This window comes from Neurospora hispaniola (assembly GCF_033458365.1).
Source record: "Neurospora hispaniola strain FGSC 10403 chromosome Unknown B0T23scaffold_1, whole genome shotgun sequence".
Taxonomy (NCBI): domain Eukaryota; kingdom Fungi; phylum Ascomycota; class Sordariomycetes; order Sordariales; family Sordariaceae; genus Neurospora; species Neurospora hispaniola.
The window spans coordinates 4,445,382-4,469,414 of record NW_026944406.1 but is presented as its reverse complement, the minus strand read 5'-3'; the positions used below and the strand labels follow the sequence as shown (position 1 = coordinate 4,469,414).

Genomic DNA, 24,033 nt, shown 5'->3' with positions numbered 1-24,033 from the left:
GGCTAAAGCCTCAAGCACGAATTTCATTCTACCTATTCGGAGTTAATAAAGCCATGACACGCATTTCTTAGAACGGGCTTTCGAGGTTTTGACCAACTGAGAGTTCAACTCCTACTAACCAGGTGTCAGCCATAACTCCCACGCAAACATGGAACAACCTCGCCGGGCATCGATGCAATCATATACACCATCTCACCCACTTTTCCATTGGTCCATATCCTTTCTTTCCTTCCATCACTCTTTCCTACCATCATTCCTCCCTACTAACACAGATTCCAAACCGAACCACTACTTAGGCTACTACACACCAAGTGACCACTTTACCAACTTCACCAAGCTCACTAAGCTATTGTCCACCTGGCATCGAAGACAGACGCACGCCCAAATACAGACCAGCCACTAACTACTGACCGGCACTACCACTGGCGATAATACCCCCTCAAAAACCTCTCCCTAAGATTCTTATACCCCTGAGTCCGCTCGATCGTACTCTCCACCCTCCTTCGCAGCTCCTCTGGCCCGGCTTCGTGCGCACCATTCAACAAATCTTGGTCCAGTCTGGCTGCTTCGCTGAGTAGGTCGTTTTGGTGCTGCATGTCGAGCCAGGCGCGCCAGTCGAACTCTTCATCGGGGTCGTGGTTGTAGTGGTACATTTGGTTGGGGTAGGGTACGTCGGGGTTGTGAGGATTGGGGTTGTGATTGAGAGTGTGTTGATTCAGGTTGGGCTCGTTGATAGTAGTGTTGTTAGGGCCTGTGTTGTTGGATTCGTGAAAACCAAAGTTGGGGCTGGTGATGAAGTCATCGAAGTCGCTGGTGATGAGGTCTTTAAAGTCGTCGTCGTCATCGCCATCGCCATCGTCGGCATCGTCGCAGTCGATGTCCTCCTCCATGTCCATGTCAATAGGTTCTGATACTTCGCTGGTGAATTGGTTGCCACTGTGGTCGTCGTAATCTGGTGAACCATCACGTGCACCTCCGCTATCGGGCTGTTTGCGCGGCATGTGTAGCATCCAACCGTAATTGACATTCTTCTCAATCTGTACAGTGATCTGCTCATCCTCTAACTCTGCGACTTCGTCGTCGGGCATAGCGTCGGTGGCGGGGTCAAGATCGCCGGTGTCAAGCCGGGCTTTGTGGAGCGCGACGGCGGCTTTGAGAAGATACTCAGCTCGAACGTCTGGTAGTTCGGCTTGGGCTGGGTATACCGGCTGCACCCAGTCATGATTGCCATTATGGGCATTGAAGAAGGCCTGGTTTGACGCGGGTGAGTTGTTTCGGGGAGCAACGGGGACACCCCTTCTGTAAGCGGGCTCGCCGCCAATATAAAGGGGCAGTTGGTGAACAATGGCACGCGCCCAAGCTTCGTCTTGCTCTTGGCCTTCCGCATTGCTCTTGGCCTTGCTGTCGAACACCTGCTTGGCCATGGTGAGTGACCTGTTGAGCTGGCCGTAAGCCTTGCCTTGTCGGATGCGAGTCAACTGGTCGGGTAACCGATCTAAACCTGTCATGTATTTTGCGCAGTTCTCCCAGTCGGCATCATCAAAGTCTGCCTCCTCATCGCCGGGGAGGATATCATCAGGCATCGGAACGCGGCTGTCGAACTCCAGTCCGTCAATGCCATGCTCTTCGTGACTTCCCTCCTCCTTCTCCACGGCATAATCATACAACGCCTCCTCCAAGTCTGCGAGGGCCACATCCAAATCACCTTCCACATATCGCAGCTTCTTTTCCTCCTTGACCTCCTCTTCCTCCGCAGCCAAGATATCCTCCTTCTCTTCCTCCGTCAACGTCTTCCATCTCGCCTTCCTTGCATGCTTAGGCTGCCACATGCCTCTCTCAAAGGGGACATTCCCACAGCCGCCATGCGCTTTGCGATGCTTCATAATCCTCCAGCTCGAGTCGGCCGGCAGGTCGAACTCGTCATCACTCATGTACATCTCATCCAGACTCGGCACCAGCGGCCGGCCCGTGCTAAAGTCCACGTGGCCGTAAAGCATCATTCTCTCGGCCCTTAGGTGCAGGGCCAACCCTCGCTTGTACGCCTCCCAGTTGACCATCTGATCCGGGCGCAGCAAGTGTCTGACGCCGCGCCCCCACCCTTCCACATGCATCCTCCCCATCTCGTTGGGCGGCACGCCGTTGATAGAGTGTCCGTCGAGAACCTGCAAAAGAGTAGGTCGGACGTCGTACCGCGTCTTCATCTCCACTATCTCTTCCTCGGTGGTATACTTCTTGCGTCGCAGGAACTGCCAAAGTGGCGTGAACCCCTTTTGTCCGAGAAACAGCTTGGCGAGCGCGGTGGACTTGGGCCCAAAGATGGGGTCGGCGAAGAGCATGTAGAGCTTGATGAAGAAGAGGCGAGCCCGGTAAAGGTCCTCGTCGGTGAAGAGCGTCTGGGAGTGAATCAGGACGGCGCGGCCGCGGCACGAGGCTACGTCCATCAGGAGCCAGAGCTTCTTTAGGGTCTTGTGGGTGTCGTGAGGGGTGCGGTGGCCGTGGCGGCTCAGGGTGGCGAGGATGTCGCGGACTTTGATCTCTCGGTCGACAACCATCTGGAACCAGATCAAGGACGGAACCTTGCGGATATTGTGTTGCGGGTCAGCGGGCGGAAGAGGGTTGACGGGACCGGCTTGGCCTTCTCCATGCTGGTTCTGATACAGGACATGGTTGGGAGCCGGCTGGTTAAAATATCGTATATCACGGTGAGTACTGGGATTTCTGCCGGAGGGGTCATCGATGAAGTATTGGTAGTAGAGTTGGTGGCAGAAGATACGGGCCGAGGTGGGCGCCATGTGGTCCGTCCAAAGAAGGATGGTGCTCTGGAGGTTTGCGTTGACGAGATCATGGAAGGTTTTTGAAATACTGTAGAGGTTGATGATGTCGATGGGGCGCAGATGCTTACAGACTTCAAGAAGAAGCTCAAAGTCAGTCATTAAGGAGCCAAAGAGGTCAAAGGTGCTCGTGCTCGCGCTGGGCTCCGTCGCTACCGGTGAAGGCACATTGAGAGCTTGCCGTTCTTTGGCAGACTCACTGATGGCGAGAGCACGCTGATGCCAGTGCTGGTAAAGAAGAGGTATCTGCTGGTGGCTTAGTCCGTTCAAACCACCGTCGTTGGCGAAGTCTCTCCAGAGCGTGTTGACCACTGCATCTAGCTCCTCGTTGCTTGGGTAGACGCGAAGGCTGAGATCGAGGGTATTGACATCGCTGCTGCTAGTAGGATTGTGAGAGGGTGCGGCGCGACTAGAGAAGATCTTGTGGGCATCAGACCCGGCTTTTTTGATTCTTGATTTTGGCCTGAGGAGTTCTCGTTCAACTAGATTGACGTCGGGCACTATGCCTCTTTCCTCGATTTCGTCGAGCGTGGCGTTTGCGCGAGAGGCTTGAGCCGCCTCGTAGTCCTGCTGAGCATCGCCTCGGTTGTTGTGAAAGTTTAGTGATGCAAGTCCGGGCAAAGGGTTTGAGACAGCTCTCACTTTGCCCTCTCCTTGCTCGCCGGGCACTTGGAGATTCGACATGTTTTCAATGACTTGGGTGCTGTGTAGTTGATTGCTTCCTGGTTTCTCGGATCATCCGAATGGAAAAGGGTTGAAAAGAGACGATCGGTGAGTTGTTGAAATAGAAATTGCAAGATGGACGAAGTGATTTGGGATTTGTGTTTGTCAATGGTCACTGGTTGTTTGCCATACGGTGAGACAGGACCGCTGCTGTTATGGGCTCAGTGAATGGACCTGTCAACGAGAACAATAGAAAGGAACTCGAGAGGGAAAAATATCAGATGAAAACAAAACTTGGAGCAAGAACAATAGCAAGCGATTCGTGGGCCTTCCATCTCGACTTGCTAGGGTCTGCTGGAATGGTCTATGTGACTTGACTGTCAATGAAAAGTCGCATACCTCCAAGATTCCAAGGTCCTATCGACACAGTGACGATACGGGAAAACGACTCCATGGGTTCACGGCCTAGAGTAGATGTAGCCCCAATCTAACATTGGGACGGCGAAATGCTGTCACGCTGCAGTTAACAGGTCTGTAAAACGATGGATTCAGAAAATTACATGCCTTCTCAAGTTGACTTGGCCTATCTCTTCTCATACAACTTGTGGCTTGGTTTGGTCGAGATTCCCGCAGCTCCCTCTGCCATGTATCTTGGACCAAGCCTGGTGCTGTCTACCATCATTATTTTGCTGTGGTAAGCCTACCTATCCTTCATATCCAGCTCAAATTGCACTGTTGTCACCCGCTACGCCTAGAGAACCGTCCATTTTCCCGCCATCGCCGTCGTTCAACAGCTTCATTGCTGCTGTTGCTTCTGCTGTGATTCTGCGCCAAATGTTGTGCGTGAGCGCGTCTTCCGGTGCCGTTCTGCGCCTGTCATTTGCGCCGCTCTCCTTGCCTCCTCCACCGTCCGCAAGTAGGACTCGTACACCGACATGCCTTTACTCTTGCCACGTCCCTTTTGCTCAGAAGCACTGGTATCTTCCGAGTCATCGTCCCCATCCCCATTGTCTCTGCCGCTTGTTCCGTCTTGTAACCTCGAGCCCTCCTTGGGTGCTTCTTTACCTTTACCCTTTTCCGTCCTGGATCCAATGGTAGCGGCTTGCTCCGCGGACTTGTCATGCGCCTGTTGCTGTTCCTCTTGTTGCTGTTGTATCTCTAGAGTCTCGATCGAGGGCAACAGGACTTGGAAGGCCGAAGTTTCCTCATCCTAGTGACTAGATTGCTTCGGTTTGGGGTCATCGAGTTCGGGAGTAGACATGTCAGCGGGCTCCTTGGAAACGATGCTGTTGGCCACCTTCCAGATCTGCAGCAGGTTATCTTCAGCAGCACTGCACACAAGCCAGGGGTCGTTGCGGTTCCAGCTGAAATCGGCCAGATGGTTGGTGTGGCCGCCGTGCATGAAGAGCAGCTCCGGGGGGCCATCCTCAGCGTCATCTTGGGTCTGCTCGTCTCCGACACGGCTGATGTCCCAAAACAGCAATCTCCTGTCGTAGCTGCCACTGCCCAGAATGGCCGACTCAGTTGGGTGCCACTCAAGAGAGGTAACCGCATCCTGGTGGCCCTCCAAGGTGTGAACCTTGGACTTCATGTTCCTCATGTCCCAAATACCAATCGTCTTGTCGGCGGACGCAGTCGCAATGATGGTTTCCACCCGTGGGTTGAACGCCAAAGCATTGATGGCGTCACTATGGCCGTTACGGGCGACAATGGCTGCCTTGTCGGTCTCTGGACGGCGGACGTCGATGATCTGGAGAGTGAGATCGTCCGAGACGGTACCGATCCATGACTTGACCAAGGGGTGATGTTGAACGTCGTTGACGATGTGGCTATGGTGCGTGTACTTGCGAGAGTACTTGAGCTGCTTGCTAGTCCCTTCATAGGTCTTGAGGTCCCACAGGAGGACGGTCTTGTCCTCGCTGCCAGTCACAAGGCAGCCTTCCTCGTGCGGATTCCAGTTCAAGCCGAAGCCTTCTTCCTTGTGGCCAATCAGCTCAAGTTGAGGGCTAGGAGTGCCGGAAGGCGTGATGCTGTGCTTTGTACGGTCGAAGATCAAGACACGGCCGTCAACAGCGAGGGTGGCAATAATATCGGGGTTTTGGGGCTGGTAACGGGCCTTGTTGACCTCGCCGGGGTGGTCGATCTTCTGGGTGATTTTGAAGCGAATGCACAAGGGCTCCCCGGAAGAGGCCTTGCTGCCATAGCCACCAATCTCGCCGCGTTCCTCGTCGTAGTCGCGGGGATTCAGCTCGACCATCTTAGGGATCTCGACTTCGGCGATCTGGAGGTAGTTGGGCTTGCCCTCAGCAGTATGGGTTCCGAGAAGCAGTCTGTGGACGGTGTGACTCTTGTCTTTGGGGTTCTTGACATCGGGAAACCATTGTGTCGTGAGGGTAGGCCACTCCAAGGCCGTGCTGAGCATCATGTCGTAGAGGAAGGGGCTGTTCTTCTTCCAGATTTTGTACTCTTCGTTGATCAGGCGCTGCTCGGCCTCGGCGTCGTCCTCCTCCATATTGACTGCGTCCTAATGTCAGCACTTTTTGCACAGGCTGGCAGCAAGCTCGCACTATGAGCTTCATAAGCTTACCGTCAACATCGTCGACAATCTCGTCGCGCGCCATCTTGAGTGCGTGCGTAGGTTCAGTAAAGCTGGGTGATGACGTGAGTGGGGTGCCCGGGTGTAATAGATGTTCGGGATGTGGCGCCGAGTCGCTTTTCGCGTTGCGCAGCTGTGCTGGATGAGCCACCACGGATGTGAGAGGCGAAGGCCACAGGGATGGAAACAAGAAGCTTTCTTAACAATGAGCGTGGGAAGACGATTATGTCCGTTCAGTGAACTAGTAGGTACGAGGTCACAGAGGGTCCTTTTTACGGAAGTTTCCAGGTGGTCCAAGTCAAAAAGTGAGGAAAGTACTGGAATGGGAAATCAAGGCGCAAGTTATCAAGTAGCCCGCTAGTAGGTAGATTGCCCATGCGACGGACGGCGTTTGCAGTAGTGTAGTGGTTGAAGCGCTAACTACATCTAAACGCGACGCGACTTCTGATTAATTGATTTCTGCCACTCTCTTCCGCCTTTTCCGGCACTCTGACGAGCGCTGCTTCGTGGGGTTCAGTGTCGTTGAAGAGACGACGCGGTGCTGCAGTGCAGGGCGGATGGGACAGGGTTCCCGCTCAATGAAGTTAAGTACCTCTACTCCACAGAGCCTCAAGCCACCTACACAGTACATAGTACACCCGACTACTAATAGTGTAAGTACCTACCTCTGTCACTCCCGTTCCGCCTGATCCAATGAGAGACCGACCGGGGTTGGTCCGTGCTTGTAGGTACATTTGCCCGCCCGAACAGCTTCAGTTCCGTCTCGCTCGTCGAGGGCGGAGGCTCGCTCAGGCTCGTCACCGTGAGATTCGGTTGTGCGGGGACAGAGCTGGTGACAGTGACAGCCGGGAGCCTGATGACCTAGGTGGCGGAGCGCTCACTACTGGCCTGGCCTGGCCGGGCGGAGCGCTAGTACGTGTAGCTCTAGAGGTACCTCTACCCGCTACCGGTACCTCTACGTACCTCAACGACCGACGCTCACGCCGCCCCCGGGCACAAAGTCAACCCGTGGGGCAACGGAGGCCAACTAGAAACTGCAGTGTGTCACAGCCTGAACACCTAGCCAGCCCGGAGCCCAGGACCCGACACCCTCTCCGTCCCATCCACGCCTCTGACGGACCTTCCACTTTTGTTTCTCTTGCGGTTCCATCTCGTAGACATCACCCACTTCTTCCTTTACCTCTATCTCGAACATAGGCCGCCAACGCTCTAGGCCACTCCTCGGATTCTCAACCTTTTCGCTTTTCTTAGCACTATAGTAGCTTCTTTTTCCGATTGGCGCTGTCGGTTGCTCCAAGGACACCCCTCTTCCGCCCTTCCATAGACAACATATTCAGTCTTGGACCTCGCTGCTTCGTCCCCCTTCGGTTTATTGCACCATTGCGATCCCTGGAGGTTTCGCTATCTACAAGCCCGGCCATTATTATTCAGTGCCGGCATTTGAACGACCAGCTTGACACCTCTCCTTTGCCCCCTGACAGCAGCAACCAAGTAGACTCCCGTCTGCAACATCTCCTGCGACCGCTCAGCGCACCCCGATTTCAGACCTCCTTCGCAAACTTGTAGTAGTGTACACATCTAGTCCGGCACCACAGGCCACTTAGTCAACATGGGGTATATGACTCTCAAATCAAAGCTCCTCCCTCGCCGTATACGCGCGCGTTGTTCAGGCGTGTGGCTAATACCTCCTCTTGTCCAGTGTTCCCAAGTTCTTCAGATGGCTCTCGGAGCGGTATCCCGCCATTTCCCAGCTCATCGCCGAGAACCGTATCCCCGAGTTCGATTGCCTTTATGTTCGCTGCTCCCTCCCGAGGCCTGACGGCTGTCTTGCGTTACTTGCCTAGCTAACCGGTTTGCTCAGTTGGACATGAACGGTATCATCCACAACTGTACCCATAAGGATACGAGCGATGTACAATTTCGCATGACAGAGGAGGAGATGTTCATTGCTATATTCAACTACATTGAACATCTCTTCGGGAAAATTAAGCCCAAAAAGCTTTTTTTTATGGCTATAGATGGCGTTGCCCCTCGCGCAAAGATGAACCAACAGCGTGCTCGTCGATTTCGTACTGCGCTGGACAATGAGAAGGCTAGAGACAAGGCGATTCGTGAGGGCAAGGAATTGCCCAAAGAAGAACCTTTCGACAGTAACTGCATCACACCTGGTATGTCTGGCGCTGGTCCCCGCTTGAACGTTTTCCCGGAGGCTAACTAGCTGCATAGGAACCGAATTCATGGCCAAGCTCTCGCAACAGCTGAGATATTTCATCCATAAAAAGGTCTCGGAAGACAGGGACTGGCAACAGCCCGAGATTGTCTTGTCTGGACACGAGGTCCCTGGTGAGGGTGAGCACAAGATCATGGAGTACATCCGCAATGCGCGCGCTCAACTCGACTATGACGCGAACGTCCGTCACTGTTTGTATGGCCTCGATGCCGATCTGATCATGCTTGGTCTTCTCAGCCATGACCCTCACTTCTGCCTTCTGCGCGAGGAAGTTACCTTTGGCCGCGGCCCGGCTAAGCATAAGGCAAAGGGACTGGAGGAGCAAAACTTCTATCTGATGCATCTCTGCATAGTCCGCGAGTACCTGGAGCTGGAGTTCCAGGATCTCAAGAAACCTGGAGCCATGTCTTTTCCATTCGATATGGAAAAGGTTATTGACGACTTCATTCTTATGGCATTCTTTGTCGGAAACGATTTCCTTCCCAACCTTCCGCGGCTTCACATCAATGAAGGCGCTCTTTCGCTCATGTTTAGGATCTACAAAGAAATCCTTCCGCGCGGCGACGGATATATCAACGAGGGCGGTAAGGTCAACCTCCAGAGACTCGGCCTGCTTCTGGAAGAACTCGGCAAGGAGGAGTATCGCTTTTTCGAACATGAACACGAGGATCAAAGCTGGCTTCGGGCCAAGAAGATGCTCGAAGATAACGAGGCAGAGACAGCAAAGGCCAAGACCAAGGGCAAGCTCATCGTCACCACGAACCAGAAGAACCTTTGGAAGCAGAAGATCAGGAAATTCCTTACCAATAGGAGCACTAACACCCTTGACCTCGGTACCGAGTTGAAGGCCGAGGACCGCAAGTTTGTCCAAGACTTGGCTGATACTGCCCACATTCCTTGGGCAACTAAGGAAGATGACGAGGGACACCGCCACCTAATCCTGTCCTTCCCCGAGAGAGACGACGAGTCGGAAGAGGACGAGGAAGCCCAGTCAGCCGTTCTCCGTATAATCAAGAAATACGACAACGCCCAAGTCCTGGATTTGACTGCGGCCGACTCGAAGGCTGCCATGGAGGTTAAATACCAGCAAAAGTTCCAGGAGTGGAAAGACAAGTACTACGCCGAGAAGTTCGAGGATTGGACCCCGGAGAACAAGGAGGATGAACTCCGCAAGTTGACGGAGAATTACGTCCAGGGTCTTCAATGGGTGCTCTACTACTACTACCGTGGTATTGCTTCTTGGCCCTGGTTCTATCGCTACCACTATGCTCCCATGATTTCCGATGTCATGAAAGGCCTGAATGCAGACCTTAATTTCAAGATGGGTCAGCCGTTCAAGCCATATGAGCAGCTGATGGGTGTCTTGCCAGACCGCAGCAAAAAGATTGTGCCGACAGCATATTGGGATCTTATGACAAACCCCAATTCTCCCATCATCGACTTCTACCCAAGAGACTTTGAGCTCGACATGAATGGCAAGAAGATGGATTGGGAAGCCGTCGTCAAGATCCCCTTCATTGACGAGAAGCGGCTGCTTGCAGCAATGGGCCCCAAGAACGAACTTCTCTCGGACGTTGAGAAGTCGAGGAACGATTTTGGCGTCGCCCTCAAGTTCACTTATTCCGATTCGGTGGACTTTGAATACCCTTCCTCCCTTGTCGGAATCTTCCCGCCCATTCCCCACTGCCACTGTATCGAGAACATTTTCGATCTTCCGCCCGTGGAGGGACTGGAATATCGTGTTGGCTTGACCGACGGTGCTCTGCTGAACGAATCAGCGCTGGCCGGATTCCCTTCTCTCGCTACTCTGCCATACACCGCCTCCCTCGGGTTCCATGGCGTCAACGTGTTCCAGTCGGAGAGTCGCAATCAGAGCATGGTTGTCAATATCCTGGATACGGAGAAGCGCACCAACGTCGAGGAAGCGAAGCGCAAGCTTGGAAAGCGCTGCTTCGTTGGCTACCCTTTCCTTCAGGAGGCGAAAATTGTTGGCGTATCCGACGAGCTTTTTGATTACCATTTGGCAGAAGACGGTAGCGGACAGGTGGTATCGCGCAATCATTCCCTACGGGACATCGAGCAATGGGGCAAGACGGCTCACAGAATCGAGAACTTCTACAGCAAACGGCTAGGTATATTGATAGGTCAGGTGGAGTCGTTGGTCCACGTACACATGCTCAAGGGCCTGATCAAAACTGATGAAGGCGCTACTATCAAGGAGTACGGCCCGATTCCCGGCATGGAGACGGACTATGCCGCACAGATCATCGTCGACGAGGTTGTCAACGAGGATGAACGTTTCATCGAGAGGGCTGCCTTGCCACTTCAGGAAGAATTTCCCATCAAGTCCGTTGGTTTCTTCTTGGGCGAATTCAACTATGGCCGCCCAGTTGAAGTTGAAGGTTACAGCAACAACAAGCTTGTTGTCTGGCTTGCCGCCTTGAAAGAGCGGGAACCGGATTTTGCTCGCCAGATCATATTGGACGCACAACGGGACAACCACTATCTCCCGTCATACATGGTTGCCAAGGATCTGGGCCTTCACTCGCTTGCTTTGAGCAAGATCACGTCTTCATACTACATCACAACCCTTGGCGGCTTGCGGGTCAACCTGGGCCTTAATCTCAAGTTTGAGGGCAAGAAGCAGAAGGTGCTTGGCTATTCCCGCAAGTCCGAAACCGGCTGGGAGTTCAGTATGGCTGCTAGGGCGATGCTCGTTGAGTACATGACCAAGTTTCCAGATTTCTTTGCTGCCGTTAAACAGCATCCATCTAGCGCCGAGCTGACTGAGACGGATCTCTGGCCCGAACCGGCTGTTGCCTCGGCCAGAGTGAAGGAGATTGGTGCTTGGTTAAAGACACTAAAGACCAGCCAGATGGAGCGAGTGCCGCTTGACGCAGAGCAGCTTGATTCCGATGTTGTCATGAGGCTCGCTGCTGAAGCCGACAGGCTGCAGCTCGGACAACTAGCTGCAGCGAACAAGAGGATGCCCAACGTCCCTCGCAATGCTCTGCTGCGTCCTCGTGACGCGGAACATCGTCTTGGAAACCAACACTTTAGCCTGGGTGATCGTGTCGTTTATGTCGCTGAGGTTGGCAAGGTCCCCATCGCCTACCGTGGAACTGTGGTGGGTATCAGCCGCGTCCCAACGGCCAAGTTACTGGATGTGGTCTTCGATGTTACTTTCATGAGTGGGACCACTCTCGGTGAACGGTGCCCTCCTTTCCGTGGCCAGACGGTGCCATCCCACACGTGCCTCAACCTTACCCACCGCCAAATCGTTGTTGGCTCCAAGGCAGCCATGGCTAGACAGCCTACCAACCCTTCGGTTACCACACTGACGGCTCACGGTGGTTACGGGATGCAGGCTAATGGCAAACAATACCGCGACGCACCCCAGCCTCCTCCTCTGCAAGGGACCTGGCGCGGTGCTATTCACGGCAATGGTCGTGGCCGTGGTGGTCGTGGAGGTTATCAGTCGCCTCACCAGCAGAATGGTCCTCAGCAAAGTGAGAACCAGCACAGCAACCTCGCCTACCGCCAGGCTCCCAATGGTCCAAGCAGTCATCAGCAGCCCCAGCGACAGCCGTATGGACCCGACCCCGGCTTTAAGGGTTCTCCTAGTCCCGGTTCCCCTCAAGGCACTCGTGGGGGACGTGGCGGTAACTTCAGGGGTAACTTCCGCGGTCGCGGTGGCAAGCCAGGAGGTGCTGATCAGACGGCACCTGCCCTCGCCAACGTCAGCGGTACTTTCAGTGGTGCAGCGCAACAGCAGTCTTCGCCAGCTCCCGGCGCGTACTCTGCGGTTCCTCCTCCCGCCAGCCTCGATTCGCCTAGGGGTGGCCGTGGTGGCCGTGGCCGTGGCGGTCGGGGTAGAGGTGAAGGACGTGGTCGTGGTGGTGCTGGTCGCGGTGGTAGGGGCAGCGGTTCACAGTAGTTGCGCTTCTAGGCACAAGCGGCTCGATTAGCATAAAACACTACATGTTAAACGTATGGGACATTACGTACTTGCATATACTTGCGAATTGTCGAACTTCAGTTGTTTTTACTCCGTGTGGATGAATTGGAGTAGGTTCACAGCGGGTCCCATAGCACATAGTGTATTGCGAAACACCTATCAAGGAACATAGCGGAGTCTACCTTTCAAGTTTGGTGTACATATGTAGAGCGGAAACAAAGATTACATGGCCTATATTTTGCGTTTCTCTTTGATTGACCTTGAAACTGCCATGGGATTTTGACGTGCTTGTCCTTCGACATTAAAGAGACGTGCAAATAAAGGCAAGAGCAGGGTATTGTTACCTCGTCGAAGAACGTCCAGGCCCTGGTTTATTCTGGATACGGTGCCCGCTTCCTGTTCCCCATTTGGTTGGACCACCCCCTTCTTCAAGGCGCATGGTTGGCGTTATCATAATTTTATTACGCTTTCTTCTCTATACATGCTAGTAATCCTTATTTCTCGCCCCTCCCTCCATCTCACCTATCATGTCACCGCTACCGGGCGCCCGCCGACGCCGGCTTCTTCTCCTTAATCGCAGGCAGCTTGAAGCGCTTGCTTACCCCGTTCTTCAGAGCCTTCCAGTACCCGTAGTCGACGTCCTGGTCCCAGGTGAGTAGACCAACCCACGGCTGGACGTTGTAGTGCAAACGGAGGGTGACGTTGTCGGTCATGGCGAGCTTTCCGGAGGGGTGTGTGATTTTGTACTTGTGGCGTTGGTTTTTGAGTGAGAGTTTGCCGCTATTGTTGGAGGGAGAGAGTTGGTAAACAAGTCACAGAAGAGGTATGTGTTAGGTAGGTAGGTGCTTACCGGTTAGGATCGATGCTCTTCCCGCCCGCGCTCTTCCGCAGCTTCTTCATGGCCACAGGACCAATGTTGGCCAGGTGGTCGGCACTGGGGGAGGTGATGATGGTGTCCCAGATCACGGCCTCGTTGGTTGCGTTCGTCTTTGCGTGGTCGGCGGCTGGCCACTCAGCGGTTACGTAGACGAAGACTTGCTTGGTGTTCCATGTGAAGAGCGAGGAGAGGTCGGCGTCGAGGGAGAAGTTGATGACAGCGTATTCTTCCTTTTTGCTGCTGTAGTAGTGCGGTCGGCCTCGGACACTATTGAGATTTGGCAGTGAGTTAGCAGGGGGATTTGCATGATGGGAGGTGCAAGCATTACGACTCACACTTGGACACTGGTTGTCTTGAGGGTTCGAACAATGGGCGCCCGTTCGGTAAGAAAGTCGGAGGCGGCAATGAAGGCCGCGACTACAAAGGCGACGGTTGTGAAAAAGCCAAATACATTCTGTAGCCTTACTACTGATGTATACATGGTGGGCGATATGTTGTCTTGAAGCTCGGGGTTCAAGATGCACTCCGAAGGAGGGGCTAGCCAGGGCCCCGTTAACGTCGATATAAACACAGGTCTTTGTTCCAATGCCACCTGGGGTACCTCATCAGCAGGTCCAGGTTATTTCGGCGGAAAAGGTTGGCAGGTGGTGCTGTTGTTATTGTCATCAACGGCGGGTTTTGGCCAGCTTGAATGTACTTCGACTAGGTAGGTAGGGAAGGGCACCTTGACGGACTGTCGATAAGGCCAGATCGTGATGATGCTGCTGCTGCTGCTTCTGGGTTAGGGTTATATATGCGTTAACAGGAAACTGCATGAGACGGCAGCATGTATGCTGTGCTGAGCGCGGGCCCGACCCCCGAACGCACAGACCAGATCAATCCTCCGATTCGATGCTCTGGGGGTTCCCCGGGTGGAACCAATCTTCCCTTTAGCTTCCCTCGGGACACTGAAGTCGCAGCCTGTGATGTAACGAGCCGGTTGCACTTCACACTGACCCAAACCATCTGCAAACCATCGCAACGAAGTCCGCCACCACTCCAACGAGCCACCGACACGTCAAGAAACGAGAAATAGCGGATCTATCTCTGCCTCCCCAACCTCCGCCCCCCCCCGGTTCATTCTGTATTGTGGCATGATCTCAATGAATGCCATGTATCTAAGCTGCCAAAATGGGTGCGAGCGACTCTAAGCTAGTATTCAAGAAGGGCATCTTCCGCCTCTCTGAAGAACGACACATCCCCGCCGATGATACCTACTGGACATCAGTCAGTATTGCCTAGTCCATTGTCCTTGATACCCAGCTGTCGCGTCCGGTCGTCTTCACCTGCATACATGTTCATGAACCTGTCCTCACCCACATCTAGCGGTAATCGGGGCTAACCGTGGTACTCTTGGTTGTTTGTAGTTCTGGGAGTTGCCCGAAACCTCGGAAGATGTCTTCAGTCTATTTGCCCCTGCCGACGTTCGCCGAACCCGAGACAATGCCTTGGAGAATCTGGAGACGTTGATATTAGCCGTGACATCGCGACTCTTTGTACTCCGTCACCACCCCTCGTTCCCCGATCCCGAGATCGCTCCCGACAGTCATGCTCTCAACTGCATCCGGGTCCTCACCCGCATCCTCCCGTTTCTCTACGAGAAAGAGTCGCTCCAAGCCTGGGAGGAGAACTTCTTCTGGGCCCGCCGTCGCAAACGCACCAGGACTTCTCTAATAGCCAACGAAGTGCTCTTCGACGAGTCGCAAGAGGTCCAGCCTAGACCGCCCGAAGAGTTCGAGGACGCAAAGCCGCTAGCCGAGGAGCTTATCGACACCCTTATCGATTTGCTGTTCTTCTCCGACCTGACGGTACCAAGACAACCACACGGCAGTCCCAAGGTCAGCTATTCGATCTGGCAGAGCGGCGTGGGCTGTGCGACATCGATACCGACGACCAAAGAGCATGAGAGTAACCGATGTGAAATCCTGCGGTTGCTCTTGACCCTGACGAGCCAAAGCATGTACATGTCGCCGAGTGTCTTGCCGCTGAAGGGAGCCCGGGCCCTCACCCACATATGCACGTGTCCAGACAAGCAAGTGGTTCTCTCAGTCTTGTGCTCGCTTCTGAACACGGCAAGTTACCATATCCGTCCGCGCAAGTCATACATACTAACCATGTGCTAGACACTCAAGTATAACCCTGCCACCTGGCGCGTGCCGTACAACACTCTAGTTTTCAAGGATCCAAAACAAATTCTCGTCACATACACCCTACAATTTCTCTTGGTGGTTCTGCTCTATCCTGTCCCAGAGGAGCCAGGAGTTCTGACCCCCAAGAACTTCTACCGTCACTTTGCTGGCAGACTCCATCGGCCCCAAGATTTCCAGTTCATCGTGGATGGCATGACGCGGATACTGCATCAACCGCTCCAGGCCAATGCTTCCTATATCCCGGGGGCACAGAACTCAGTTCGATTCGCTCCCGAGACCATCATGCTATTCTGGGAACTGACCCAGTGCAATAAACGCTTCCGCTCTTTCATGATCGACACGGAACGAGCACATGACTTTGTAATTTTCGTTTTATTCTATGCGCTCGAATACAAGGGCGACGCATCGAAGCAGGGCGTGGTGAGGATGTGTGCTTTCCTGCTCCAGACTCTCAGCGCAGAGAAGAACTTCGGCATCAACCTCAACAAAATGTTTGAGGCCCAAGAGACGCTTCCCCCGGCTATTCGGATTACTGGCTTCAGGGGAACCTATGCAGACTTCCTAATCCAAGTGAGTTTCCCCAAGCACACATCTGTGACTCTGATTCTAACCAGCCGCTAGTCTATATATAATCTCATCACCAAGAGTCAGGGGAAGCTGACCGTTATATATCCTGCGCTCCTGGCTGTTATTAATAACATATCCGCTTACCTCGAGGGACTCAGCGGATCTACTTGCACCAGACTCATCCAACTCTATAACTCAATGTCATCCCCTTCGTTCCTGATGGCGAATGACACAAACCATAATCTACTAAGATCATTGTTAGAGTCCATCAATGCGATTGTGGAGCATCAGTACAAGAGTAAGTCACACTATTACTGGGGCGTTGGTTGACTTGTGTTCTGATAAATTCGCGCAGAGAACCCTCACTTCATATACGCCATAATTAGGAATAGAAAGCGATTCGAAGCCCTGCGCTCTTTCACACTGGAAAGCGGCCAGGAGGAGATAGAGAGACGTAACCGAAAAAAGAAGGAGGCTGCAGCCTCAAATGACCCATTGGAGACTAACTCGACGAGGAGCTCGTTGGAAAGTCTGCGGAGCCCCACAACGTCTATCACGCAGGTTCCTACGCTCCATGATGTTCCCGAGGATGGAGCATTCGCCGTAGGTGACGATGACGACAGCGATAATGAGCAACGGCCCACCCCGTCTCCCTCAAGCCATAGCGAGAATCCGTCCCGTGCATCTTCTGTAGAGCCCCATGCGGATGGCAGTGGTGTACCTAGACAGCTTCGAGGCATGTCGGAAAAGGCCAGGGGTAAGATGCCGGCAGGACCGCGCTTCTCTCGGCAAAACAGCACAACCAGCTTGGGCGGCTACTCTATATCCGGCCAGTCCCAGACCGGGGCCTTTGAGCCAACCGCAGAATGGATTGATAGTTGGCTTCCAGAGTTGCCGCTTCATACCATCTTGACGCTGATCAATCAGCTCACAGCGCTGCTACCTCGCCAATCCATTGCTACAGACTCGCCCACGCCGGCAGTTTTACAGAGGATCCAGGAGATCCAACTTGTTGGTGTGGATGCCTCGCCTGTACGGGTTCACATGTTTGAATGGTCGCCAATGGCGCTGGGATGGTACGAGTCCCTGCTTTGGGGGTTCGTCTTTGCCAGCGAAATGCAGGTTGCCAGAGGCACTGTGGGCATCTGGAATACGACCAACATCAAGCTCTTCCACGTACAACAGACGGCAGCACAGGGCCCTTCGCTGACTTCCCCACGTGGAGCCGTGGACGCGGTTGGAAGCAACATTGTATCTCGCATCGGAGCTATCAACCTCCGGGGGGCTGCAGGTTCAGCTGTTCCTCCAGGAGGAGCCCAGGCCCCGCGACGGATCGGCTAGAAGAATGTGTGGTGATGGGTTTCAGCTTGGTTTGTTGGCTGTTGTGCATGATTCTTGGAAGGGAAATAGGGGGAACACAAATTGCAGTCATTGGTTTCGTTTGTGGCTGAGGTGCCATTGTGGCGACAAAAAGACCGGCGTCGTGTGGCGGCGATCGATTACACCACAAGTGAGCGGCCTTCTCGGGCTGTTGGGTAACATGCCTGAGGGTGGAGTATTGAGGATGTGATACTAGGAGGTTTCAAGGACTGTAAAAGGACGATGGGCGGACATAAAGTCCAAGGGAGGCCGCCCACAGATCTGCTCGACCAGGTGCAGTTGATAGAACAGCTACAGAGATACGTACATAACAAAATAATGAGCTTCAAGATCATCCGTAAGCCACATTGTTGGCCCATCGCTCTACCAAGAGAGTGGCGAATGCAGACGGACGCCTTGCTTACATCGATGTCGTGTAGCATAAAAAACATAATACCAATTGGGCAGGTGGGTGTGTAACATACGCAATGCGTCTGGTTCGAATTTGGTTGATGATAGCAAGACCAGTCGCTTTACCCCCATCTCAAAGTCCCCACATGTTGTCAAGCTGTGATGTGACATGTACCGCGGTTACTCGATGCTTGGTTCAAGTGCGCTCAGTCTTCGCTATTAACAAGGTTTTGTCCCTCTCTCGGCCTCCCTCCCCCCCGGGCAACAGAACCTCGGTGTTTGTTTTCTTTTCTTTTAAAGGACAGAAGTGAAGAACCCCAAACTTTCCCCCGCAGGCACAAACCCAAGACAACATAGGTAGTGGCATACTGCTATTGCACCCCATCCCATCGTCAAATCGTCAAATTGCTGATCAATTTCCCGTTCAGAAACCCTGCAAGGGTTCACAAAGTACAGGTAGGGATCTTGATGCAAGGACTCGTCAGCACCGCCACTGTTTCATGACTTCCAAGGCACGGCTCATGTGGCTGCTGCCGCGGCAAATTGGGGAAGCCGGCCAATTGGGGGCAGAAGGCCTTAAGTTCTATTGTGCAAGGTGGTGCTCTAGCCACAGATAGGCGGCAGAGTGGTAGGGCGGGTGGTTGTGAGATCGCCAGGGTGCGGTGCGTTTTTGCGCGGCGCGCGTCAAGTGAAAGTCCAACGGTTCGTGGGGATGATGACGATGGACGCCTATTGGTCTCGTGGAAGGGACATCAATGGAGGACTATTCACCTATCTAGTGAAGTCTAGAATTCCGATATGCGACAGACAAGTCCCTTTGTCCCATGATTTGAGGATTTGGCATCGTCCATCTCTTGACTTCGAGATCGTCTTTCTCTTTTCTTTCTGTCTCCTCTTATATCGCCCCTCCTCTCGCATTGCAGGCTTGTGACCTTGTCGTCAGTTTGGACACCCACCCCCCCTCCCCCATCAAGCTAAACAGGCCCAACCCCCGGGCCTTACCCGACCTAGTCTGACCCCTTAAATATGACTACGGTATCATACCCACGCGATATGGCGCGCATTGCTGCCGTCCTTTCATTGTACCGGATGCCAGATCCTGGGTTCCTTCGTAGGATTTCCTCCGAATGGCCGAGCTAAGCCAAAGCAAAGGCACGCGCGTGTCGGCAACTGAAGTTTTCCGGTTGTGCAAAAAAGAAAGGAAAAAGAAAGAAGTCTGTGATGCGATGTCTAGGTCACAGGGAAATATGGACCCCCGGGGGTGGGGCACAAGCGCCTAGTCTACATAGTAGTTAGACCTAACTAGGTGCTTGTCACAAACAACAGAGACCAAAGCTATAATAGCAAGAATCCGACAACTGTACATCCAGCATACAGGAGAAGAATGCTGGTAGTGCACATTGCGCACCCGATGGAAGTGCGCACATACATACACTAGAATGGCTTCGGAAAATGCCTGTCAACGTACCCTCCTCGTTTCCGGTGTTCTGGTTTTCTGGCGCTATTACTTTTGGGGCGCACATGCTGGCTGCTGGCTGCAGGCAGTAGAATTATCTCCGCCAAGTACCCATGTACACGGTTGTAATAGTCAACTTTTGCATAAGCGCAGCAACAAGTAGGTACTTTTTCTCTTGGCTTGCCTTTTGGATGGCCTGACAAAGGTGCGCCAACGGCTTTACAGCTTTCTTCGAGTCCGCATGCAGGTCCTGAAATATCCTTTTCTGTACTTACAAACTAGGAAAGGGTTTACAAACTAGGAAAGGGGAGGAAGAGGAGGACGAGAGAGAAAGGGGGGTGCCTCTACGGCACTATACCTACCTCCTCCCTCCTCTGTACCGACCACATCTACCTACCTACCTACCTACCTACCTAGTCCCCTACATCTTCCTAACTTTCTCCAGTCTATGCCCATATCTCCGGCTAGTGGCTGAAGACTTCTTTCGTTCTGTTATTATTTAATCCTTCCTTCCCCTCTTGCATATATACATATCTCTTTGAGGGACCGCTGCGTGTCTAGGTGGCACTGAAACTTTCACCCTTCACCTTGTTTTCTTATTTACCGGTGAACTCTTTCGATCGATTATTCGACTGTCGTTTTCGTTAAATCGTCACATTTGTAATTCACTGACCAGAACTATCTTCTCGTTCTCTCATACCAGAGCTTCGAATACTGCATAACAAGCTCTTTGGAAAACGAGAGATAATATAGCGGGATCTTCGATGGCGGATCCAAGCAGTGATGTCCAGGTTGCGCCGGATGAGGAAGTGAAGGCTTATAAGATTCATGTGAGTACATATAGCCCAACTCGTCTTTATGCTGAGACATTTAGCTAATCCGCGATCACCAGATCCCGACCAAGCATCTTGACCTCACCAGACAGAAGCTCGAGCTTACTCGTCTTCCCCACGAAGGTTCCAGCTCAGGCAACAGGTCTAAAGATTGGTGGGAGCCGAAGCCGATCGTGGAACCGCTCATTGATTTTTGGTATGCACAACACCGACGCCAGATGGCATATTTGGTCATGGGTTTAGGGGCAGCAGGACACTAGACTAACATGTAACTCCTGCATAGGCTCGAGAGATACTCCTGGCGCGAAGCGGAAAGCACGCTCAACAGCACCCTCCCCCAGTTCCGCACCACCATCACCCTTCCGAATCTCGGCAACGCCGCCCTCCGAGTCCATTTCATCCACGCCCGCTCTCCACACCCCGAGGCCGTGCCTCTCCTCCTGGTCCCTCCGTTCCCCTTCACCAACCTGTCCCTGGGGCACCTCATCAAGCCTCTCACAGATCCTGATGCGGCAACAGAAGATGGCACTTCTCCGAGACAACAAACCTTCCATCTCGTCATCCCCTCCCTCCCCGGTCTCGGTCTAAGCGACGCCCTCCCAGCCAACATCCCCCCCATCCCCGCCTCCGCCACGATCCTCGACACTCTGATGCGCCGCCTTGGCTACGCCCAGTACCTTGTCACTGGTTCCGGACCGGGCCACCTCTCGCCAGCTGCCATCGACTTCCGGGTGGTCAACAGGCTGGCCACGCACCACACCAAGTCGTGCGTGGGCGCGCACCTGATTGCTCCCCCCCTCAAAGCGCCAACCAGAAACGAGCAAGGTACCGGGGCGTGGGTTAAGTGGATGGTGGCCAAGATGTTGAAGAAGGAGAAGTGGGGATATAAAGGGGAGGATTGGGGGCCTTGGGCGGCGGGGAACAATGGCAACGGGAGGAAGACAACCAATAAGGAAAAGAGGAAGATGGGCCTGAACTCTCTCGGTGGTGGCGATGGTGGTCTCGCAGAGGACCCCAACACGCTGGCTTACGCGCTGTGCGACTCCCCTACCGGCATGCTCGTCTTCGTGCTGAGGGGGTTGCGTGCCATGGGGTTGGATGAAACAGCCTTGTCCTCGCCATTTTTCACGCATGAGAAGATCATTACGCTGACAAACATGTTGTGGTTACCCGGTCCGGAGACGGCCATGAGGTACTGGGCGCATTGCGCGGCCTATCCTGAGGATGATGGTGAAAAAAGTAGCGCGAGCAAATTGAGCGGGAAGAAGCCCAAGGTCGCGATAACAGTCTTCACGGGCACGGGGAGCAACGGCGGTAGATCTCCAGCAGCAGGACAGGATTCCACTGAAACGACAACAGCCAAAGCTGCTGCAGGAGCATCAAGCGACGCTCTCCCCACTCTCAACAAGCAAGTCCCTTTGTCCCGCGCCCAAGCCGCTGCCCGCTCAGCCGAACAACACACCTACGTCTGCCCGGCATGGGGCAATTCCGTCTATGACGTCGTCTTCCAAGAGCGCGTCTCAGGACACGCTGAAGGATTGCTAGCTTTCACGCGGCCCGAGATCATCGTCGCTGGCGTGAAGGGGCTGGCGAAGGAAGTGTTGGCGCGGGATTCGCGACTAAAGGCAGCAAAGTCCGAGGGCTCCCATCAGCAGCAGCCTTCGAAAGAACAGCAACAACTACAGCCACAACAAACCGCTGCCGTTGGTGGGTCCTCACTAACATCCTTCCCTTCGCCTCCGTCAACAGAACATGGCCCCGCCGGGCCTCTCGTCACTCTAGACAAAGTCGTTGTCGTCCCCGCTTCTCCCGTCGATGAGAACGTGATTAGCAGCAGCGGTAACCCCTCCAGCGGGAATAATAACAATGGACTCAAAAAACCACCCTCTGTGGTAGTGGCCATCGCCCCCGGAACCTCCACGATCCTCGAAGAAGCGGAAGATAGTGACGAGGAGAAGAATCGTGGTAGATCGACGAAACCGGAAAAGGGCAAAGCGGTCGCTGCTGCTAGTGTGCCGCCACCACCGTCGAACAATAATCCTAACCTGCTCAATCTGCCGACGAGGAATCAGTCGGAGGGCGAGAGTCCAGAAACGCTGGTAAATACGCCGAGCCCAGCGCCGAGTTCTTAGGGTGGACGAGGGGGTGCGTTGGCGGTGATAAGGGGGTGAAACACAAGGGAGGAGAGGAAGGAAAGGTGGAAAGATTCTAATGATGTGATTTGGATATTGATGTAAAACAGGGATTGGGCTTAGATGGATTCTCTTCAACAACCACACTTTTTGATAAGCGGACACTTTCGGGAACGCCTTTTTGTTAATTATGCTGATCCATTTCTGTTATTGAGAGCGCAAATGATACCATGGGGAAAGTGACAATGAGAGGAAGGGAAATCGAAGCAGAACAGCAGCAACAGGATGCCGCTGAACTTCAGATTTGAGTGAATCGACACAAAGAACCTGTACTACCTACCAACCGACCATACAGAGAGCGATGCAAAGTGAAATAAATGACTCCACTCACCTACGATGGGTAATCGAGTAGACAGGGTCTCGTTATACCCTCATAGTCATAATCGGCATATCGAAAGCTCGAAAGAAGACTTTTGGGATTGATGAAAGAAAAGATAAAAGTAAAATAAGAAACAAATGGGTATCTTGGATCAATGGTTCTCTTCTCGCTAAGAAAATGCACCCCAAAACGGAAACCCGCATCATTGACTGACTGGATATCAACGTGCCGCCTCTTGAAAGTGAAGAGCCACACAGACCGTTCTCAGCGCCAGACCTTAGCTTAGATACAATGGAAAGATCTCGAAGACTGCAGGAAAAATCCTGTCAGAGTAAAGTAATGGTGATCACAGACTCTGCTGCATCACGCTACTGCTATCTCTATTCGACATAGGAGGAAACCACCACTGGTTGAGGAAGAAGCGCGAGTGAGCAAACAAAGGTCAAGTCCTGAGGAGAACATACCAGCAGAAGTCAGCAATCCGGCCTCCTTCGCTTCTCAAACAGCCACTTGTTGGTCAGCGCAACACTCGACACATTCGACCGCTTTCCAGACGCCGGGGTCGGCGTGGCCGGACCCTCGCCAAACACACTGCTGCCTGTGCTAGAACCAAAAGCGCTGCTGCTGATGCTCGATCCAAAGGGGTTGCTCATCGTGCTGGCGCCGAGCGGGCTGAAAGCGTTCACCGTAAACTGCTTGTTCCCTTGCATGACCTTCTGAAACAGAGGGCTGACGGGCGAAGGCGAGTACGGCTCGCTGAGAGTTATTTCCGAGCTACCGTTCTTGGCCATCGACAGCGCAGAGCCGCCCGTTTTCATGCTAGCTGGCGTTCCTGCCATTGATGGCGTCCGGGAATACTTGGGAGGTGTGCTGATAGCGGTGGCCCCTGGGGTCGCTTTCGCGATCGGTGGCAGTCCGAGAAGCTTCCTTTGGGAAGGCGTCAGGGGGATGTCGGCGAAGTCATCTGCCGGGCGGAAGAGCGGCAGTAATGCTATAACAATGTTGACCAGAGGGACCAGGAGAAGAGCGGCGTAGATCCAGCTACCGTAGCTTTTCCAGCTCAAGGTGAGGCTAACACATCAACGGTCAGCATCGGCGGTACCATCTATTTTACGGTTGTCCCCAAGACAAGTTTAGTTCATGGGATGAGACGGTTGGGGGGGGGGGGGGGGGGGGGGGAAGTTGCGTACAATTCCACGCGCAAGTAAGGATGCAAAACTGCCCGTAGACTCTCGATGACGAAGAGTGCCAAAGAGTTGTATGCAATCTGCCTCACGTTCTCTTCGCCAAAGACAGTCCTTCTTCGCCGTTTCTCCAGTTCGGCCAGTAGAGGATGCCTCCAGTTGCCAGGACCCGCTTGGACCGTGGCGCCGGGGGCGGTTTGCTTGACCGGAGTCAGGACAGTTCGGGTCACGGTCGTCGCCATAGTCAAGTTGAGAAATCAGGTTGAAGTATAGAGGGTGATCGTGAAGCGATGATGTACTGGGTGGTCGGAGGGCGCTCTTCGTTCTTTGATGGGGTTGATAGGTCTATCAGTATCGTCACTGATCTT

General features: G+C 53.6%; 7 protein-coding genes across 7 annotated transcripts; 3 read left to right on the top strand and 4 right to left on the bottom strand.

Annotated features, from left to right (window-relative positions):
- Positions 1–102: 102 nt before the first annotated feature.
- Positions 103–3,645, bottom strand: B0T23DRAFT_27555 (uncharacterized protein). Its single transcript, XM_062834228.1, has one exon. It carries the CDS (start codon positions 3,513–3,515, stop codon positions 417–419), a length of 3,099 nt encoding a protein of 1,032 aa, XP_062697488.1. The 5' UTR covers positions 3,516–3,645; the 3' UTR covers positions 103–416.
- Positions 3,646–4,013: 368 nt separating this feature from the next.
- On the bottom strand, positions 4,014–6,115 carry B0T23DRAFT_435132 (WD40-repeat-containing domain protein; the record flags this gene model as incomplete). Its single annotated transcript, XM_062840522.1, has 3 exons — positions 4,014–4,679; positions 4,713–6,011; positions 6,082–6,115. 3 exons carry the CDS (start codon positions 6,113–6,115, stop codon positions 4,291–4,293), a joined length of 1,722 nt encoding a protein of 573 aa, XP_062697487.1. The 3' UTR covers positions 4,014–4,290.
- Positions 6,116–7,957: 1,842 nt separating this feature from the next.
- On the top strand, positions 7,958–12,257 carry B0T23DRAFT_306164 (XRN 5'-3' exonuclease N-terminus-domain-containing protein; the record flags this gene model as incomplete). Its single annotated transcript, XM_062834359.1, has 2 exons — positions 7,958–8,258; positions 8,317–12,257. The coding sequence occupies 2 exons, from the start codon at positions 7,958–7,960 to the stop codon at positions 12,255–12,257; spliced, it is 4,242 nt and encodes a 1,413-aa protein (XP_062697486.1).
- A 318-nt stretch (positions 12,258–12,575) lies between these two features.
- B0T23DRAFT_330338 (signal peptidase subunit-domain-containing protein) lies at positions 12,576–13,913 on the bottom strand. Its single transcript, XM_062835707.1, has 3 exons — positions 13,491–13,913; positions 13,129–13,422; positions 12,576–13,058 (listed from the first exon to the last, which is right to left on the bottom strand). The coding sequence occupies exons 1-3, from the start codon at positions 13,634–13,636 to the stop codon at positions 12,815–12,817; spliced, it is 684 nt and encodes a 227-aa protein (XP_062697485.1). The 5' UTR covers positions 13,637–13,913; the 3' UTR covers positions 12,576–12,814.
- Positions 13,914–14,095: 182 nt separating this feature from the next.
- B0T23DRAFT_330337 (high-temperature-induced dauer-formation protein-domain-containing protein) lies at positions 14,096–17,625 on the top strand. The gene is made up of 5 exons (XM_062835706.1): positions 14,096–14,421; positions 14,562–15,266; positions 15,318–15,914; positions 15,966–16,209; positions 16,267–17,625. The coding sequence occupies exons 1-5, from the start codon at positions 14,326–14,328 to the stop codon at positions 17,250–17,252; spliced, it is 2,628 nt and encodes an 875-aa protein (XP_062697484.1). The 5' UTR covers positions 14,096–14,325; the 3' UTR covers positions 17,253–17,625.
- Positions 17,626–19,901: 2,276 nt separating this feature from the next.
- Positions 19,902–22,102, top strand: B0T23DRAFT_308583 (Alpha/Beta hydrolase protein; the record flags this gene model as incomplete). The annotated part of the gene is made up of 3 exons (XM_062834477.1): positions 19,902–19,967; positions 20,030–20,166; positions 20,254–22,102. 3 exons carry the CDS (start codon positions 19,902–19,904, stop codon positions 22,100–22,102), a joined length of 2,052 nt encoding a protein of 683 aa, XP_062697483.1.
- Positions 22,103–22,954: 852 nt separating this feature from the next.
- On the bottom strand, positions 22,955–23,907 carry B0T23DRAFT_308831 (nuclear pore complex component-domain-containing protein; the record flags this gene model as incomplete). The annotated part of the gene is made up of 2 exons (XM_062834491.1): positions 22,955–23,552; positions 23,672–23,907. 2 exons carry the CDS (start codon positions 23,905–23,907, stop codon positions 22,955–22,957), a joined length of 834 nt encoding a protein of 277 aa, XP_062697482.1.
- Between the last annotated feature and the right edge of the window lie 126 nt (positions 23,908–24,033).